This window comes from Lepidochelys olivacea (genome assembly GCF_965140295.1).
Source record: "Lepidochelys olivacea isolate rLepOli2 genome assembly, chromosome: 2".
Classification (NCBI taxonomy): Eukaryota; Metazoa; Chordata; order Testudines; family Cheloniidae; genus Lepidochelys; species Lepidochelys olivacea.
The window spans coordinates 223,238,379-223,259,677 of record NC_140412.1 but is presented as its reverse complement, the minus strand read 5'-3'; the positions used below and the strand labels follow the sequence as shown (position 1 = coordinate 223,259,677).

General features: G+C 42.2%; 1 protein-coding gene across 1 annotated transcript in view; it reads left to right on the top strand.

Moving 5' to 3' along the window:
* The first annotated feature begins 818 nt into the window (after window positions 1-818).
* Window positions 819-21,299, top strand: part of CASD1 (CAS1 domain containing 1) — a 60,696-nt gene continuing 40,215 nt past the window's right edge. Inside the window, exons 1-3 of the mRNA XM_084621073.1 lie at window positions 819-1,322; window positions 18,959-19,055; window positions 19,943-20,063. Of these exons, the coding sequence (XP_084477199.1) occupies window positions 1,190-1,322; window positions 18,959-19,055; window positions 19,943-20,063 (351 nt within the window). The 5' untranslated portion in view covers window positions 819-1,189. The remainder of the gene's footprint in view (window positions 1,323-18,958; window positions 19,056-19,942; window positions 20,064-21,299) is intronic.

Sequence of the window (21,299 nt, the reverse complement as noted above, 5' to 3'; positions counted from 1 at the left end):
AACTCTTCCAGCAGGAGACTCCTTGTTTCCTCCTCAGGAAAATGTATCTCCCCCTAAGAAAACAAAGGAAGCAGCTACTTGACTTTGGGAGAGATACTGACCTGCAATTTGGACAGCCCTATTGCTGGGAGGGTGTGGTAGGAATATTATCTTGAACCAAGTTTAGTTTAAATGATAAGACTAGAAAGTGTTTGATCTTAAGCCTTGTACTGACTTAAAATATCTCTTTGTAGTTAAATAAACTTATTTTAGTCTTTGATCAAGCTAAGCCATTCAACTTTGGGTAACTTCAATTAAAGCAGCAAACAGCTCGATATGGACCTAAACTACATGAAGGGCCCAGGAGAGGGCTGCACACTGCAGAACACACCGTTTTGGGGGGAAAATTTAGGACTGAGAGTGTGTTAGGAGCACCCTGCACCTGGTAACCAGGAAGGGTGGAAGCCAACCTCTGGCTGCAGCTATCTGCAGACACTCAGGACATGCTCTTTGGGAGCGGCCCAGCCCAGGGTAGGTGCTCCAGCGTGAGGAGCCCGCCTTTGCAGGGAAGAAGGTGGTGACATAACCCCTCGCTGGCCCCACTTGCACAAGGGGATGTCCTAGTGCGTGTACATGACTAACAAGAGCGACTTCCCAGGGTCCCCAAAGGGCTTCAGTAGCTGGGCCCCAGCGTGCCTGCCACAGGGCAGAAGGTGTTAGCGACGCCCAACCCCAGGTGCGGTGCCTGCCTGGCTGCTGGGCAAGTGCCCAGGGAAGGAAGCGCCGCTTGGCCCCAACCGAGCCCCGGGGGAGGGGTCGAGTAATAACATCAGCCCAGGGACAACTGTCCCCAGCCAGCAGTAGCAGCCACGAGCGCCGGGCCCCGCCCCTGGTCCATGCCCCGGAGGAGCTGCAGGGCCCAGCGGCCAGGGCGGGGTCGCGCTGCGGGAGGCAGGCGGCGGCGGCGGCGCAGCTCTGGGCGGGGAAGGAAGGGACGGCCCGCTGCTGGCGGCTGGAGTGAAGCGGCGCTGGGCTGGGCGGGGGCGTCCTCTCGCCGTCCGCGGGGGTGTCGGGCCCCGCTCAGCGGCGCTGCTGGCGCCGGCGGCAGCAGCAGCGGAGGCTCCTCTCCCCTTCGCCGCCGCGGGAGACCCAGTGCTGCCCCGCTGCGCCCGCCCGCTCCATCGCACGCTGTTGTCATGGAGGAGCCAAGATGGCGGCCCTGGCCTACACCGTGGGCAAGCGGGAGATCAACCACTACTTCAGCGTGAGGAGCGCCAAGGCGCTGGCGCTGGGCGCCGTCCTGCTGCTCGCCGCCTGCCACGCCGCCTTCCGCCACTACCGAGGTGAGGGGAGGGTACGGCGCTGGCAGCCCCGCGGAGGGGGAGCCCCGGGACATTGGGGAGCCGGGCGGAGGTCCGCGGGGGGAGCCGGGACCCGCCGCCGCAGCCGCGGGGGAGGCATCCTGTGGGTCGCGCTTCCCCCGCGTCTCCTGCCTTGCAGGGGCTCCTGGGTGCTGTCCCCGGCGAAAGGCGCTGCGGCTCGGGTCACCAGCCGCGGGACGGACCCGAGCTCCCGCCGCGCAGAACGGGCGCTCCGGGGCCCGGACAGGGTGGCTGGGTACCCCACGGCTGGTGCCCGCAAGCTGGTGTCGCACGGAGGGGCCGGCACCGCTTTGAGGGATGGGGACGGGGACGGCTCCTAAACTTCGCCATAGTTGAGCATCATCTTCCTACCCTCCCCGCGGTTACTTGTTACCGGAGCCGAGCTGTTCGCACGGACTGTTGGGGACACCCACTAGGGCAGCGCAGGACGGGGACACCTTTTGCCCGGGGAAGGGCTGGCAGGAGGGAATTGAAATTGGCTGGTGTGTTTAGTCAGGTCCCTGCCCTGAGGACCTGGCAGTCTAGGACACTCCAGTGCAAACAGTTAAGAGGCAGGGGAGTGCAAATAGACAGCCCTAGCTGAGCCGGCACGGGAAGGCTTGGGGAGGAGAGGAACGAGTTTTGGAGAACAGGGACTGAATCCGAGCTCCCTTGGATGCTATTTAAAATGGTGGATGGCACCAGCGTGTTAAACACCAGCCCCTGGCTTTGTTCAGATTGAATTAGACAGTCAACAGAAACGTGCCTTGGTCTCAACCACCTTGCAGATTTCCCCTCCTCCCCCCATAACATTACAAAACCTGCTATGGATTTACAATTGTGTGTGGTGGTGTTCACCTCTAGGCCACTGGTTGGGACCGAAAGTCAACAGCTTTGTTGAAGCACGCAAGTTGTACTGGTTTAACTATACTGGTATAGTTTAAGTGGTACAGTCCCCCTTCCAGTGAATGCCGTCGTACATGGGTGAAAATACAGTACTTATACCAATATTGTTTGTTCCCATACTCAAAGGGGAATAGCCTGTACTGTATAACTGCTTTCAGACCTGTATATGGGCATCCACAATGTCAGTATAACTATTTTGGCTTGGAAGAAAATCAGGTCCTTGACTGAAATAGTAATAATGGTGTAAAATCTTAATTGTTTGATATATGCCCTTGTTCCATGTAAACAATTGACCTAAACCCCAAAATCACTGTCACAAATGCCCTGTTTGATGAAAGCAAATAAGGTAGTAGTGTCAGTGTGTCTCCGTGGGTCACAATTGAGAGTACCAAATTCAGGACAAGCTGCTGGAAAAAGAGCAGATGCCCCAAAACCGGTGGTTATTCTTCCATGAGATATACCAATCCAGCAACAAAAGTAAACTTCTGTCTCACCACACTGGCTAACAAGAAGCCAGAAATGCAGCCTCCTTAGGTATTCCAGTCATGGGTTCAACACCAAGACTTAATGATGAGTGGTTCTTTAAAACCAATTTCATCAAACAAAAGGGTTCTTCTGATCCCAAAGGAGCAGCAACATACCCAGGTCAATATATAACTCAGATCTTTCTCAGTAATCATGCTTTTGCCAACCATTTAGTATCTAATATCTAAAGGTTTATTTATAAGAAAGGTGAGACTGAAAATTGGTTAAAGGAATCAAATACATACAATAAATACAAAGTTCTTGGATCAGGCTTATAGCAGTGATGAAAAAAACTGCTGGCTTGTCTCTGGTTGCTTCCAAATCACTGGAAGGTCCTCAGTCCCTTGGTTAGTACATTAGTACAAGTCCATAGTCCAGAGGTTTGGGGAGGACAAAATGGAGATGTTTCCAGGGCCTTTTATAGCTTCTGCCAAGTGAAGGGAAACCCATTGTTCTACTTTGTGGAAAATTACAGGTAATAAGATGGTATTTGGACTCACATGGGCAAGTCACATGTCTATGCATGCTTTGCTTAGTCAAGGCCATTACTCATACTTTACTCAGAACATTCACTTGAAAGTCCATCAGGTGTGGATGGACGTCTTCCATGGTGCATTGTAAGTTAAGTGTTTCTTGATGGGTCATTTAACTTGAATAGTCCCTTCAAGATGTGCAGGCTAAATACCTTGTTGGTGTTACCACAGGGACAAACATTTGAAATACAGGTACATAGTTAATATTCATAACTTCAGATACAAAAATAATACATGCATACAAATAGTATAATCATATTCAGCAAATCATAACCTTTCCATAGATACCTTACTTGACACACTTTGTACACGATTTGTTGCACTTATATAACAGTGGTAGCAACAATAATCTACATGATCATATTTTAATCAGATAACGTCACAACTAGGTAGGTAGATTTTTTTTTTTTTAGTGGAAGAGTCAAGGGATGAGAAAGTACAAACATAGTTCAGTTTCTATGTCCTTTGAAATGATCCATTTTAAGGTCGAGGTATTTTGGCAAGACAGTACAGAGAAACTTGTACTGTTGCCTGTTCAGTGGATAATTAGAACATTTCAGTTCCAGTGCTGCAAATCCAGCATATTCCATAAACAGTAATGAAAAATTTAAAGGGATCTCATCACCTATTTCTAGTTTACACACACAACCCTGCTTCACAGTCCTGTGGGTACAGTAGGAAGTTTATCCACAATACAGTTCCATAGGCCATGTCTACAGTAGGAAAACTGGACATGTAAAAATTGAACTTGGTGCACAGTTAGCTAACAGTGGTAAAAATGCTTGTCATATTATGCAACCCCTTTCACTCTTGTTACTGCCAGTGAAGCTGTTCTAATGGTGTAGTACACATCCACATTTTTCGAATATAGGCTCAGTCTGTTTCAGAGATGTCAAGGAATGTAATAAGAAAAGGAGTACTTGTGGCACCTTAGAGACTAATGAACACCCTATGTGGATAGAGGCAGGGTAGGGATAGTGGAGAGGGGGTCTGTGTACAAATCAAAACCAGCAAAATGTCTGTTGTTGTTTTTCCAAAAGGTTGATGAATAATCACTCTTTGCTAATTTCTCAAGTTTAAGCATAAAGTGACATTGAAACTGTATGAGGAAGAGAGAACCCTGTCACAGGACTGGATATGAGTTTCTTAGATAATACCAAGCACTGTTGATCATATAAAACCTTTTAAGATTGCATATGTTTTTGGAGAGAAATCAGAAGATTGTGTATTCATAATTTGGCACAGCCAGTAAAAATGTGTTTTATTCCTCTTCTATGCTACCTAAAAAACACAAACTTTTAAATTAATTATGTACTTAAAAGAGCATAGGACTAGATTGTTGGCTCAGACTTTTTGTATGTTGAGGTTTGTTTACTAAATCAAGTAATGATCATTACCTGATCCTTTAGACAAGGGACAAAAACCTTTATTATTTGCTTAGTCAAATGTGCAGTGGTACACCTGGAGACAATTAGTCAATAGCATACTTTTTTTCTGTGATGGTAAAGACTAGTATTGTGGACTGTTATAACAGTGAGCATTAGAGAGGGACAAGAAAGGCAATAGCCGGTCACTAGAAAACCATATGAAAAAGTGGGCAATCCTAAAAATGGGTAAAGACATATGAAGATGGGTGGAAATTATAATGTACAGTGATCACTACTACTAAACAATCTCATGTTCTCCAAATAGGCAGGGGAGTGGAGGTTAGTATAATTTTAATGTTTTTTTAATATTAATTGGATATTATATAATTTTTTGGTGGCTAACCTGTCCTTTTCCCCCTTGTCCCTTAGTCCAGTGGCTCTCAACCTTTCCAGACTACTGTACTCCTTTCAGGAGTCTGATTTGTCTTGCATACCCCAAGTTTCACCCCACTCAAAAACTACTTGCTTGCAAAATCAGACATACAAAAAGAACAGGAGTACTTGTGGCACCTCAGAGACTAACAAATTTATTTGAGCATAAGCTTTCGTGGGCTACAGCCCATAGAATGCTTGTGGCACCTTAGAGACTAACCAATTTATTTGAGCATGAGCTTTCTTGAGCTACAGCTCACTTCATCGGATGCATACCGTGGAAACTGCAGCAGACTTTATATACACACAGAGAATATGAAACAATACCTCCTCCCACCCCACTGTCCTGCTGGTAATAGCTTATCTAAAGTGATCATCAAGTTGGGCCATTTCCAGCACAAATCCAGGTTTTCTCACCCTCCACCCCCCCCCCCCCCAAATTCACTCTCCTGCTGGTGATAGCCCATCCAAAGTGACAACTCTCTACACAATGTGCATGATAATCAAGGTGGGCCATTTCCAGCACAAATCCAGGTTTTCTTACCCCTCCACCCCCATACACACACAAACTCACTCTCCTGCTGGTAATAGCTCATCCAAACTGACCACTCTCCAAGTTTAAATCCAAGTTAAACCAGAACGTCTGGGGCGGGGGGGGGGGTATGAAAAAACAAGGGGAAATAGGCTACCTTGCATAATGACTTAGCCACTCCCAGTCTCTATTTAAGCCTAAATTAATAGTATCCAATTTGCAAACGAATTCCAATTCAGCAGTTTCTCGCTGGAGTCTGGATTTGAAGTTTTTTTGTTTTAAGATAGCGACCTTCATGTCTGTGATTGCGTGACCAGAGAGATTGAAGTGTTCTCCGACTGGTTTATGAATGTTATAATTCTTGACATCTGATTTGTGTCCATTTATTCTTTTATGTAGAGACTGTCCAGTTTGACCAATGTACATGGCAGAGGGGCATTGCTGGCACATGATGACATATATCACATTGGTGGATGTGCAGGTGAACGAGCCTCTGATAGTGTGGCTGATGTTATTAGGCCCTGTGATGGTGTCCCCTGAATAGATATGTGGGTACAGTTGGCAACGGGCTTTGTTGCAAGGATAAGTTCCTGGGTTAGTGGTTCTGTTGTGTGGTATGTGGTTGTTGGTGAGTATTTGCTTCAGGTTGCGGGGCTGTCTGTAGGCAAGGACTGGCCTGTCTCCCAAGATTTGTGAGAGTGTTGGGTCATCCTTTAGGATAGGTTGTAGATCCTTAATAATGCGTTGGAGGGGTTTTAGTTGGGGGCTGAAGGTGACGGCTAGTGGCGTTCTGTTATTTTCTTTGTTAGGCCTGTCCTGTAGTAGGTAACTTCTGGGAACTCTTCTGGCTCTATCAATCTGTTTCTTTACTTCCGCAGGTGGGTATTGTAGTTGTAAGAAAGCTTGACAGAGATCTTGTAGGTGTTTGTCTCTGTCTGAGGGGTTGGAGCAAATGCGGTTGTATCGCAGAGCTTGGCTGTAGACGATGGATGTGTGGTGTGGTCAGGGTGAAAGCTGGAGGCATGCAGGTAGGAATAGCGGTCAGTAGGTTTCCGGTATAGGGTGGTGTTTATGTGACCATTGTTTATGAGCACTGTAGTGTCCAGGAAATGGATCTCTTATGTGGACTGGACCAGGCTGAGGTTGATGGTGGGATGGAAATTGTTGAAATCATGGTGGAATTCCTCAAGGGCTTCATTTCCATGGGTCCAGATGATGAAGATGTCATCAATATAGCGCAAGTAGAGTAGGGGCTTTAGGGGACGAGAGCTGAGGAAGCGTTATTCTAAATCAGCCATAAAAATGTTGGCATACTGTGGGGCCATGCGGGTACCCATAGCAGTGCCGCTGATCTGAAGGTATACATTGTCCCCAAATGTAAAATAGTTATGGGTAAGGACAAAGTCACAAAGTTCAGCTACCAGGTTAGCCGTGACATTATCGGGGATAGTGTTCTTGACGGCTTGTAGTCCATCTTTGTGTGGAATGTTGGTGTAGAGGGCTTCTACATCCATAGTGGCCAGGATGGTGTTATCAGGAAGATCACCGATGGATTGAAGTTTCCTCAGGAAGTCAGTGGTGTCTCGAAGGTAGCTGGGAGTGCTGGTAGCGTAGGGCCTGAGGAGGGAGTCTACATAGCCAGACAATCCTGCTGTCAGGGTGCCAATGCCTGAGATGATGGGGCGCCAATGCTGTAGTTGTAGTTGGAGGGTGAGAAAACCTGGATTTGTGCTGGAAATGGCCCAACTTGATGATCACTTTAGATAAGCTATTACCAGCAGGACAGTGGGGTGGGAGGAGGTATTGTTTCATATTCTCTGTGTGTATATAAAGTCTGCTGCAGTTTCCACGGTATGCATCCGATGAAGTGAGCTGTAGCTCACAAAAGCTCATGCTCAAATAAATTGGTTAGTCTCTAAGGTGCCACAAGTACTCCTTTTCTTTTTGCGAATACAGACTAACACGGCTGTTACTCTGAAGCCCATAGAATGGAACATACAGTAAGAAGATATGTATATACATACAGAGAACATGAAAAGGTGGAAGTAGCCATACCAACTGTAAGAGGCTAATTAAGATGAGCTATTATCAGCAGGAGAAAAAAAACCTTTTAATATGCAAACTAGATACCATTAACTTGGGTTTCAATAGAGACTGGAGTGGCTGGGTCATTACACATATTGAATCTATTTCCCCATGTTAAGTATCCTCACACCTTCTTGTCAACTGTCTTAATGGGCCATCTTGATTATCACTACAAAAGTTTTTTTCTCCTGCTGATAATAGCTCATCTTGATTAATTAGCATCTTACAGTTGGTATGGCTACTTCCACCTTTTCATGTTCTCTGTATGTATATACATATCTTCTTACTGTATGTTCCATTCTATGGGCTGTAGCCCACGAAAGCTTATGCTCAAATAAATTTGTTAGCCTCTAAGGTGCCAGAAGTACTCCTGTTCTTTTTGTGGATACAGACTAACATGACTGCCCCTGTGAAACCAGACGTACAAAAGTATCACACTACACTATTACTGAAAAATCGCTTACTTTCTCATTTTTACGATAGAATTATAAAATATATCAATTGGAATATAAATATTGTACTTACATTTAAGTGTATAGTATATAGAGCAATATAAAAAGCCATTGTATGCAATTTTAGTTTGTACTGACTTTGCTAGTGCTTTTTATGTAACCTGTTGTAAAACTAGGCAAATATCTAGATGAGCTGATGTACCCCCTGGAAGACTTCTGTATAATCCCACAGGTATGCGTACCCCTGGTTAAGACTGCTGTCATAAATATAAAGGGAAGGGTAAACCCCTTTGAAATTCCTCCTGGCCAGGGGAAGCTCCTCTCACCTGTAAAGGGTTAAGAAGCTAAAGGTAACCTCGCTGGCACCTGACCAAAATGACCAATGAGGAGACAAGATACTTTCAAAAGCTGGGAGGAGGGAGAGAAACAAAGGGTTTGTGTGTCTGTCTGTAGTCGTCTTGGCCGGGGACAGAACAGGAATGGAGTCTTAGAACTTTTAGTAAGTAATCTAGCTAGGTATGTGTTAGATTATGATTTCTTTAAATGGCTGAGAAAAGAATTGTGCTGAATAGAATAACTATTTCTGTCTGTGTATCTTTTTTGTAACTTAAGGTTTTGCCTAGAGGGGTTCTCTATGTTTTTGAATCTAATTACCCTGTAAGATATCTACCATCCTGATTTTACAGGGGGGATTTCTTTATTTCTATTTACTTCTATTTTTTATTAAAAGTCTTCTTGTAAAACACTGAATGCTTTTTCATTGTTCTCAGATCCAAGGGTTTGGGTTTGTGGTCACCTATGCAAATTGGTGAGGCTTTTTATCCAACATTTCCCAGGAAAGGGGGGGGGTGCAAGTGTTGGGAGGATTGTTCATTGTTCTTAAGATCCAAGGGTCTGGGTCTGTAGTCACCTAGGCAAATTGGTGAGGCTTTTTACCAAACCTTGTCCAGGAAGTGGGGTGCAAGGTTTTGGGAAGTATTTTGGGGGGAAGGACGCGTCCAAACTGCTCTTCCCCAGTAACCAGTATTAGTTTGGTGGTGGTAGCGGCCATTCCAAGGATAACGGGGGTAATATTTTGTACCTTGGGGAAGTTTTGACCTAAGCTGGTAAAGATAAGCTTAGGAGGTTTTTCATGCAGGTCCCCACATCTGTACCCTAGAGTTCAGAGTGGGGGAGGAACCTTGACAACTGCCTTAGTCTGCAGACTAAGTTTTAGTCTGCAGAAACACATGTGACTACTCATATGAGTAAAGCATGTGTGTAAATGTTTGCAGGTCAAGGCTTTAGCTTTTATTGTCTCAATGGTCTTTATCTGCTGTTGACTGAGGAGATGTTGTACTTCCTAAATGTTTTTGATTAGGTTTTGTTTTCTATTGAAACATGGTAAAAATTTCTCTTATTGCATGTTTGGAAGAAAAGTTAGTAGGAAAATGCTGGGAAATTGTAGGTCTTATTGGCTAATTTTGGCCCTAATCCTGCAACTGCACATGGCTGTAATCTTACAGATGTAAGGGCTTGTCTACACTGGCACCTTACAGCTCTGCAACTTTCTCGCTCAGGTGTGTGAGAATGGAGATTGTTACAGTTGCATATAATAATAGTGGAGTCTCAGCTTTGTTATAGTTAAGGCTCGGGGCAGGTGTACACTTAAAAAGCTGCAGCTGTGCTGCTGTAGTGCTTTAGTGAAGACTTCACTATGCCAGGGGGAGAGCTTCTCTTGTTGGCATAGTTCATCCACCTCTGCCAGAGGCGACAGCTGTGTCAACAGGAGACGCTCTCCTGTCGACATAGCGCTGTCTACAGCAGGGATTATGTCAATACAACTAGGTCACTCGGGTGTGGATTTTTCACACCCCCGAGCAATGTAGTGACACCAGGATAGGTTTGTAGTGTAGACCTGGCCTCAAAATCGCCTACTGTTTTAAATACTTTTTTCAGTGCTCTATGGGTAGGTCTACTCTGCAGTCAGGAGGTGTGATCATAGCATGTATAGGCATAGGTGACCTAGTTGTGATCTGATTAGCTCACTAAAAATAGCAGTATAGTCTAGGCATTCAAGTTAAATTCCACTTGGGACCCTAGGTGTGTACTCGGGGCTAGCCCATGCTGCTGCCTATGCCGTTGTGGCTACACTGCTGTTCTTAGTGAGCTAGTCTGCTTATGCTTATGCATGCTGCAATCACACATCCTGATTGCTGTGTAGACATGTCTTAAAATCCAGGTGCTGACTCAATTGTCTTAAAATTTGTTGTTCATTTTTGGGTTGTGAGGTGGGGGTAGTGGTCCAAATAAGGAGTCATTTGAACAAGGGATTGCACAAATACAGTCGTCTGTCGCCCCCCTCCCCCATCCCCCCAAATCACATGTTTACAAAATCACTTGGTTCTTAAAACATTTACTTGTCAACACCTGGAGCTCAAACTATGGATATTATCTTCCCTGAACTGATCTTACCTGCTCAGGATTTATCCCAGCACTGTTTCGGTATCCACTGTTCCCCCTACCCCCTTCCTGGGGAAGCAAAATTAAAGAAATTATTGGAAAATTAAGTTTACTGCTCCAGATTGGATTGACCCTAACTGATGAACCAAAGAGAGTGAATTGTGTTTATGTAAGAAGACTAGGGCTCTGTTGTCATACTGACTGGGTAGCTCAAGGTGACATGCTCTGATCGTTGAACCTGAGCCATATGCATACATTCTGAGTTTCAGCCCTACCCTGAGCAGTTTTCAGATAAATTTGTGTTATGCACATAAGCTGTTTTCTTCCTGCATTCTGCTGGGGCTGTTTTTGGAAGCTTTGCCCCAAAACCAAAGTTTCTGGTTTTAGAGCTGATGTTTTTAAGTGCTCTAAAGTAGAAGTATATACCGTGAAGGAAATGAGCATTAATTAAATAGAGGCAAGATGAAAAGCTAATAAGTACTTAGGATATGTCATTTTGGTCTTTGGCTGTTTCCTGAACAATGGGAGTGATTGTGAACAAAGAAAAGCTAGTTGGGTTATTTTTCAAGGGGTTAACTGATGCACAGCATCCTTAACTTGAGTTGCTCATAACATTTTCAGATTTTTATATCTTTTTTGGTGCAAATCTAGGGAATATGGGGTGTTGGCGCAGTGCAGGGAGTGTGGGGGAGGGGCGGAGGAGGGGGGTTGGGAGAGCTCTTGCCCTTTGCCATGCTTCATCCTTTAGTGCTGCACTCTGGCACAAGTGCTGAGGGTCCAGCATACCCCTAAACTACTCTTACTAGCATAAACCACCCACATCCATACCCTACATTTGTGTCCCCACTTCAGAACATGCCCCACTGACTCTTCGTCCCTGCACTGTTTTTGCATCCTCTGTCCAGTTCCTCAATCAGTAGGGCCTTTACTGATACCTACCCCTTCATGGGGAGGAGGGCTGGGAGGGAGGATTGGGCTGTGCTGGACCAGCAGAGAGATGAGGGATGAACAGATGATACAGGGACTCATTGAAAGGACTAACATCCATCCAGTGCCTTCTGTGACCGGTTTAATCATTGCCTAGGAGTGAGAGACAGTGAATGGAAATAGCTGATCTGTGGAACATGGTAGTGCTGAGGTTTTTTTTAAAAAAAACATGCATTATTAACTGCCCAAAACCTTTTTTTTATGGAGAGTTAATGTTGTGAATTTCTCATGCTTTTCTGGGCCCGTTCTGCCAGCCTACATCAGACACTTGGTTACATTTTCAAACAAATGCCTCTGTGGTTTCTCCCATGCTATTCCTCATTCTTGGGAAGTACTCCCCATAAACATCTGCAAAACTAATTATTATTCTCCTACCAAAACCTTCTCAAAACTTTCCTTTGCCATGATGCCTGCAAAAAACACATGACATTGGTTAGGGTGCCAGTGTGCTGGGACCACTGTCTGTCATGATAACCAAATATTGTTTCATGTTCTTTTACTCCTCTGCCTATATGTATCTGTTGTCTCTTGTCTCATACTTAGAATGTAAGCTTTTTAGGTAAGGGATCATCTTTTTGTTCTGTATTTGTACAGTGCCTAGCAGAATGAGGCCCTGGTCCATGACTAGGGCTTCTAGGTGCTGTGTTAATACAAATAGTAAATAAAAATAATAGACTGAGTTCAGCTACATTCAAACATACATAAAAAAAAGGTTTTGGGCAGTTAATAATGCATGTTTTTTTAAAAAAAAACCTCAGCACTGCCATGTTCCACAGATCAGCTATTTCCATTCACTGTCTCTCACTCCTAGGCAATGATTAAACCGGTCACAGAGTTAAGATACATACAACTAAACTAGGTGTAAATCAGGTGGATCAATAGTGAGTGATTAAAAACTATGACAGCAAGGATTTCTGGCTGGATTCCTCAGTGTAACAAGTTCGTGTGTTTGTCTGTGAATCCACTCTGCTGGGGGTTGTTGAGTCTTACTGAATCAGTGGTGCAGGCGGTTTGTTATCTGAACTGGATAAACTATAGGAACCTTAGGAGCACCACGCCTTGAGAGAAGGCATGTGTTGAACTTTTACCTTGTGTTTAAATTTCTGTCTAATAAAACCAAATGCTATGAAGTTAGTGTGTGTCTGTGTAGACTGTTTAGAGCAGGCTGGGAAAGGTGCACACATTTAGTAATACAAAAGCAGAAAAAGTTTAACAGTTGTTTTTTTACGTATTCATGATGTATCTCCCATTAGTTTTCAGCATCTACAAAGTTTAATTCTTCGTAGTAATATTTATGATAATTGCAATGTACAGTGCTCTGAAATCCACCCTAAACACATTGCCAAATATTGCCAAACTCATCCATTTCATCCTCAGCCCCAACAACTTCAGATTTAATAACAAATGCTTTGCCCAAACTATGGGAACAACCATGGGTATTAGGATGGCTCCCCAATATGTTGATCTCTTCAGGGGCCACCTTGAGGAAGAATTTCTAGAAAAATGCACCACAAAACCAACATATACTTGAGATATATAGACGATATTTTCATCTTCTGGACAGATGACCTAAGCTTCCTTACAGATTTCCACCACAAATTTTAAACAACCACAACCCCTCTCTCAAACTCTCTAGAACGCTCCCAAAGCAGCATCAACTTCCTGGACACCATAATCAGATTCAACAATGGTGTGCCACTGCACCCAATATTCTTCATAATGATGATGTGGTTATAGCATAATTACGATGCAATTTTATGCAAGGTAAGTCATGTGTGGTGTCATTAGAAAAGCTATGATTAGCTTAATATGATTATCCTATTTCTATGCATGTATCATTTTTATATCTGAAGTTATAAATATTGACTATGTATCTGTATTTCAAATGTACTTACACCTGGGTAATGGCCACTAGACAGATGCTTTCAGTCTAGATAGCTGATTGTGACGGGAGAACAGTAGGCCTTAGGAGAAGCTTATCTGCCTCCTGGTGAGCCTTCCTGAGAACGCTACAGATAGCCTGTGAATGATGGCTGCTATGACTATACAAGGGCATGTGACCAAGCCACATGATGTTGGACTTCATCTTGGGATATCAGTATTTTTCCACAGACTGATCTGGGAACCAAGCTTTGGAACAAAGGGTTCCCGCCATATGCAAAAGCTATATAAGGCAGGGAGTGACATCATCTGTGGTTCTTCACTCCCTACATAAGAAGACTCCTGGACACACCTGAGGAACAAAGACTGAACTAGGGAAAGTGCTGGACCCAGGTTCAAGGGATTTCTAGCCTGTGTATGAAACGCCTGGGGAGCCCAAGCTGCAAAGCAAGTGTAGCTTGTGTCTTAAGAATTTACAAGTCTGCTTGTACCATCAGTTAAGGTGAAAATCTGCTATTCATACACAGTCTAGCTAGTATATTAAGCTTAGTTAGTGTTTTTTGTTTATTTGCTAGGTAATCTGCTTTGAACTGTTTGCTATCCCTTATAATCACTTAAAATCTATCTTTTATAGTTAATAAACTTGTTTTGTTTTAATCTAAACCAGTGAGCTTTGACTGGAGTGCATGGGGAAAATCTCTGCTTGGTTACTACAAGTGTGCATCGTTCTCTTTACATTGAGGGAGAGGCGGACCGGGTATTAAACCCATGTACTGGCCATATTTGACCAGGCCAGGATGGTACTGCTCAGGGGTCCTAGGCTGGGAAGCTGGTAGCTTGAGAGCCTTTGTGTAACTGCAGCTAGGTGTGTCCCTACCTATCTGAATGCTGGTGAAAGTGCAGGCTGGAGGGTTTTGCAGCTTGTTACACAATAAGTGTGAAAGGGAGCCCAGGCTGGTGGGTCAGGGGGCTCAGTTGTACCCCAATTCCAGGTGGCACCCGGGAGAGCACATCACAAACGAAATCCTACAAACAACTACAGTAGAACCTGAGAGTTACAAACACTTTGGGAATGGAAGTTTGTTTGTGACTGAAATGTTTGTAACTCTGAACCAAGGTGTTATGGTGGTTCTTTCAAAAGTTTACAACTGAACATTGACTTAATACAGCTTTGAAACTTTACTATGCAAAAGAAAAATGCCGCTTTTAACTATCTTAACTGTTCCTGTGCTTGTTTCATTTAAATTTTCTTACCTCGTCAAAAAAATTTTTAAACTTTTCCTTTATTTTTTTCTAGTTCACATTTAACACAGTACTGTACTATATTTGCTTTTTTCTTCTTCTCTGCACTGCTGCCTGATTGCGTACTTCCGGTTCCAAATGAGGTGTGTAGTTGACAGGTCAGTTCGTAACTCTGGTGTTTGTAACTCTCAGGTTCTACTGTATATACAGGAACCCGACAAATCACCATTGTTATCTCTACAGATCTAGCAACCATCCCAGACACATCAAGAAATCTGTTATCTACAGCCAGGCACTCAGATACTATAGACTTTGCTCCGAAGAGAAAGTACATCAAAATGCACTAAACTGCCTTCGCTAAACAAGAACACTCCACCAGAGAAGCAGATCACATCATGGAATAAGCCACTCGGATATCCCAGGAGAACCTGCTTCAAATTAAAAATAAAAATCCCCACTGACTGAACTTGCATAGGTGTCATCTACCGCCCCATGCCAGAATGCTGATGGGGTATTATCGAACAATTACAACCCATATTGATGGGAACACTTCTGATAGAAATCTTTCCCCATCCCCCTATCCTGGCCTTCAGCTTGACAAAGTTGGGGGTGGGGGGTTGTTTGATCATCAAAAGTAAGATTCCCACAGATAAGGACACACCAAATGAAAGCAGCACCAGACTCTGCCAAAACAACAGATGCAAAATCTGCAGACATATCTTCTCTTCTACTGTGATCAATATCACCCATGGGTGAACACTTTTCACAATGCAGTCACTCCATATCTGACCTCTCACTCCATGTCCTCAAAGAAAACAACACCTTCAAAAGATGAGCCTGGGAACTTAAAGTCATAACTCTGGTAGACACTAAAAATCAAGGTTTAAGTATGGTCCTTTACAACAATTTGTAACACACCCTACTCCCTGTTAAAATGAAGTGCACATTAAACAGTTAAGTAGTCTTACAGATGTGTGTGGCCTGCATTGTGCAGGAGGTCAGACTAGATGATCATAATGGTCCCTTCTGAACTTAGTATCTATGTATCAGTTGTGAACCCCTTATGCTTAACAATCTGTCCCAACTTGTATTTAGCTTATACTCTGGTTATCTTGCCCAGATCTGAAGGAAAGCCCCTGTGAAGCTCAAAAGCTTGTCTCTCCCACCAACAGAAGAAATTGGTCCAATAAACAATATTACCTCACCAACCTTTTCTTTTTCTCCCTCTCTCTCGCATTCTGGGACCAACACCGCTACAAATACACTGCTAAAAAAATTATATTAATGACATTTGTAGATTTCACATTTTGCAGGAAATATTGGATATTCATGACAGAGAATATAGCAAAATTTTGGGGACTGAGCTATTTTGTGATATTCATGATTTCCCCATCTAAAGCAAATAGACATGAATTCATTTTGTTACCTATTCACAATATTAAATAGGTATGTGGCAGCTTATGATTTGAACTCATGGTACAAGGAAGAAATTTTCTGTTTGTAGCTGAGTTCTCCCACATGAGCTTTTTCTTTGATACTTTAACTTTTGTTTTACCTTCCATAGGAATTCGCTTATTTTGTCATGGCTATACTAATGTGAGAGTGCATATACTGAGAATTTTATTAGTTAATCAATGTAATTTAATAAATGTTCAATATAAAGGTTTCTCTGTCCCTTTGTATTCCTTTATTATTCTGCATCTTAAATATGTTTTTTAAAATTTGTATGTCATATAATCTTTACATATTTATATATAAGAATCTCATTAATATTAAATTAAAAAAACATTTTTTTTTAATTAGAAGACAGGTAATGGTGAAAATATCTCAAGTCTTCCCAACAACCAGGAAATATAATGCAAAAATACATTTTTTAGTTTTAATTAAGAGGCATATTATTTTTTCAAAGAATATCAAGCAGTATATTATTTCAAAACAAAAGGGGGCATAGTTTAGATTGGGTGGGAGATATAACTTGCAAGGGATAAGAGAAGAAATATATAGCATGAGACATCATTTGGCTGCATGCCTTAACTATTCATTTTTGAGGTAGACGAGCTATTCTGAGAAAACCTAGTGTATTTTTGGGGTGGAGGGATGTAAGTTAGACTCCTTTTATATACACTGTCAATTGTAGTTATTAATTTTTTTGTTTATTAATATATCTTCACCCAACACTGAAATACATGCAGCTATGCTGTGATAGCAACACTACCCTATATTGGGACCAATGAGTTGTTGTCTCGAAGTTGTACTTGGAAAACTGAAGATACAGGTTGGGGAAGGTATATCAAATTTAAAAACAAACCCCGAGCAATTCTGTCTAATGAAAATTAGTCAGGGGAGGAAAAGGAAATGGGTCCATTCTGTATGCTACCACAGCTACATCATCGTCATGTGAATCTGCTGCTGTCTGTGTAAAATATTTTGACGAGAAAATAACCTTTCTTTATTCAGTGTGCTTATTTCTCCCTTTCTCTTCCACTGCCTCTTGTCTTCGTGCAGATCCTCAAGTGATCTGTGTTTAAGTTCATATTAAGCAATTTCAACACACTGTATCTCTTTTCTACAGATTTTCCTGTAACTTAGTTATAGAAAATTAATAAATATCCCCTCTAGTTTTCTTCTCTCTAGTGCCATGCTATAAGAAACTAGTGTTCAGTTTGCTTTGCTGAAACTCTGTTCTCCACATAAAAATTCGATACGATTTTTCCATGCAGGGAACCCAAGTCTAAGGTTTACGCTATTAAAACAAAGCATGGTGTACATATGTGAGAATTTTGTTTGTTACTGCAGAGGCTGCGATCTCATCATACTTTTCAAGCTAAGCAGGATTTGGTTGGGTCAGTACTTAGAACACCTCCAAAGAAATCCTAGGTTCTTCATGAAGTAGTGGTGATTCATTAAGTAGCCTTCTCTTTGAGTCAGTGTTTGGGGACACCGTACAGTTAAAGGTGTCCTCTTCTGGATCAGATGCACAATTGAGGCTTAGGCTAGTGATAACCAAAAATCTCAATAGTCTTCTCAAGACTAAGATGGCTATTCCTTATGTCCAGAACAAATTTCAGTTCAGATAACTACATTTTTCTAGTGTGTAATGTTGCTGTGAACTGCTGTACAGTGGGTGCATTTTACCTTGTAGATGGCTAAAAACCAGTGATTCCTAAATAGTTTATAAAGCACTTTGGAATCATTCTGAATGAAGGTCTAGTGCCCATGAATATCATTTGTTTTTTCATTTTTGGGAGAAAGTTCAGAAATCATACCTTTTTCAATGTTAATTTATTGGAAAAATAGTATCTTGGGAACAGCAGCAAAATCTTTCCTTTTTCTTCAGGCCCAGGTATTCATAACAATTTTAAAAAGGACTTATTAGTTTCGTACCTAAGATGTTCATTTACTTGAGCTTGAAGAAAAAAATCACATTTCTGTAGCTGACCCTTAGTTTGCAACTTTTAGTCTGAAGGAGCTGACTGCAGTGCAGAATCAGAGGCTACAGAGAATTCCTATGCAAACCTCTTTCTGCTGAAACACTGAGATCTAATTCCGCCTGCTTTAAGGTGGTAATTACATTTTAAGCAAGCAGATACAAACTGATAATCCTGCACATTTCTTTTTTAGACTTAGATTGTATATAAAATGCTTAAACCATATGCTAAATCTTTACAGAAGAGAATTACATTAGAGTGCTAGTATGTTAATCACTTCACTTTATGTTGTTATAATTGTAGAATGATAGGTGACGCAGTGGATTGATGCTCTGTTCTTTTAACTCTGGAGGCCCAAGTATTAATTTAGTTCAGGTCACTACCTGCTCCTTAGTAGAAATTAGGCAATCATCACCATTTGGCTGCAGACAGAGGAATGTTTTCAGACAGAAGTGAGAAGTAATAAATGGCAAAATTATGTGGGGAAATTTGTATGGGACCTCCTTACAATATAATTCCACAGTATGCATCCAATGAAGTGAGCTGTAGCTCACGAAAGCTTATGCTCAAATAAATTGGTTAGTCTCTAAGGTGCCACAAGTCCTCCTTTTCTTTTTGCGAATACAGACTAACACGGCTGTTACTCTGAAACCTGTCCTTACAATATACTTGGTTCTAGTCAGTGCTAGTGATTTCTTACCTTTGTGTGGTCTAAACTTCAACTATTTATTTAAAAAAAAATAAGGTAGTTGGTGGTTATGATACATTTTGTAGTTGGATTCTAATTCTAGTGTAATTTTTTTAAGGTGATGATACATGTGAATATCTTCTTTCCAGTGGGAGATTTCTTGGGGAAAAAGTATGGCAGCCCCATACTTGTATGATGCATAAATATAAAAATAGGTAAGGATATCACCTGACATTCTTTTATTTTTATTCTGTTCTCTACAGGGGAAAGTAGTAAGAAATCTGTATACTGGACTGCAGTCTTTTGAGTCTCTATAGCCTCATCTCTTTTGGCTGTCTTCATGCTTGCATCTGATTGTTTTTAAATGGGTTACAGTGAAATACATAATTTATCAGAGATCAGAAAAGGGCACTTAGTGTAAGTCCTTTGTGGCAGATATTCTTTTCATTATGTGTCTAGGGTGCTAAGCATAATGGATCATGCTACTAAATATAAATAGATAAGAGTGGTAGTAATAATTTATACTGCATGTTTTGTTTATTATGAAGAATTTCAAGATAGCTCAAGGTGCATCACATGTTTTATATATGGTTTCAAATTGTGATTTAAAGGGCAAATACAATTCTTAGTTATAATATCCCAAATAGTTAATATATATTCTTTTTTTAGAATTTTTTCTTAAGAAAATGGACTAAATAATGTTGAGAAATAAAAGTACCTATCACTTTTCTCTTCATTCACTTAACCGTGACAGATACCTTTATCACTCAGAATTATTCTGTTACTCAACAAAGTTATACAACTACTCAGTCTTTTTGATTTTTCAGCACCACCCAATGGGAAAGAGAGTCCTTTCACTCCTGCAGTAATTTGTAGAATCAAATGGTCAGGGTGGCTCCTTATTTCATACTTATTCCTAGTTATATGTAATGCATTCAGTATTTTAAAAAAACAATTTACCCTTCTTTAGAGTTAGATGTAATGTTTAGAATTTTCTGTATAACATTCAAGATTTCCTTTAAGGAATTGTCAATTTCCTTCATTAAATTGATTCCTTAAATAATGTAATATGTTAATTTTGTAATGCTGTTTCTTTTTGCAGTGAAGCAAAAAACTGCCTCCTAGACAAACATATTGCATTTATAGGAGATTCCAGAATTCGCCAATTGTTTTATTCTTTTGTAAAACTCATAAATCCCCAAGTGAAGGAAGAAGGAAACAAGGTAAGACTGTCTTTTTTCCCCCAAATTTGTCACTTCACTGTTAAAACTTTACTTAATTTCCAGGTTGAAAACACCAGAAACCGGGTTTTTTCTAAAGACTTTGATGTCTGGAATGGGCATTTGTTGGGAAATAATACTACTTACTATCCTAACATTCAGGAAAGGGGACCACGTAGCATAGTTCCGCAGAGAAACAAATCAAGCACTTGAGCGGGAGATTGGGCCCAAGCAGTTGTCAGAGGGTGATAACAGGAATGTTTGGCATGCTGAGAAGTGAAGTGGGAAGTTTGCAGAGGGAGTATTCAGCAGATGACAGTTGAACAGCCTGGGAAAGAAAACTAAGGTGGCTTCTCCAATGGCAACTGAGGCTATGGCTACACTGGCACTTTACAGAGCTGCAACTTTCTCGCTCAGGGGAGTGAAAAAACACCCCCCTGAGCGCAGCAAGTTACAGCGCCGTAAAGCGCCAGTGTAAACAGTGCCCCAGCCGTGCTCCCAGTGCTCTAATCCGCTCGTGGAGGTGGAGTACCAGGAGCGCTGGGAGAGCTCTCTCCCAGCGTTGGCGCGCGACCACACTCGCACTGCAAAGCGCTGCCGTGGGAGCGCTCCTGCGGCAGCGCTTTGAAGTTTTGAGTGTAGCCATGCCCTAAGTGAGATTTGGTTTTCTGGTGAGAAAATGGAAATTTGTCTGTACAATTTATGAATTCGCTGTGAGATTATGAACTCTGTGTCTTTACCAATCGGCAAACTCTGTTTTGAATGTGGGGACAAGGTGCCTTCTCTGTGATCTCTTTACCTCCATATTGGACAGAAATGCCAAGGCATAGTGATGCAGGACTGACAATAGACAGTTGTTAAATTGGTATAATCCTCTTTTCAAATATAAACATCCTATACAGTAAGATAATGTCTACCCCAAGAACTGGCTAGATGGGGAGGGGTCACTTGGTAACAGTCATCTGGTATTGGGCTCTGGTCACCTGGGGAGGCTGATTAGGAGGTCACCTGACAGGGACTGGAAGGTTATAAAAGATGCTCTGTTGGGAGTTCTTTGGTAATTTTTCACCAGTTTAAGATGCAGGAGACAGCTGTAAGAAATGGATGAGGTTGGGACAGGAGGTACCTGCCTATCTGAACATAGATGGCCCTCCAAGCGAAGAGTGAGCTACAGTGAGGGGCATTGTGTTCAGAATGTGTGTTGTTTTCTATATGATCTATACCCTCTATGTATTTATC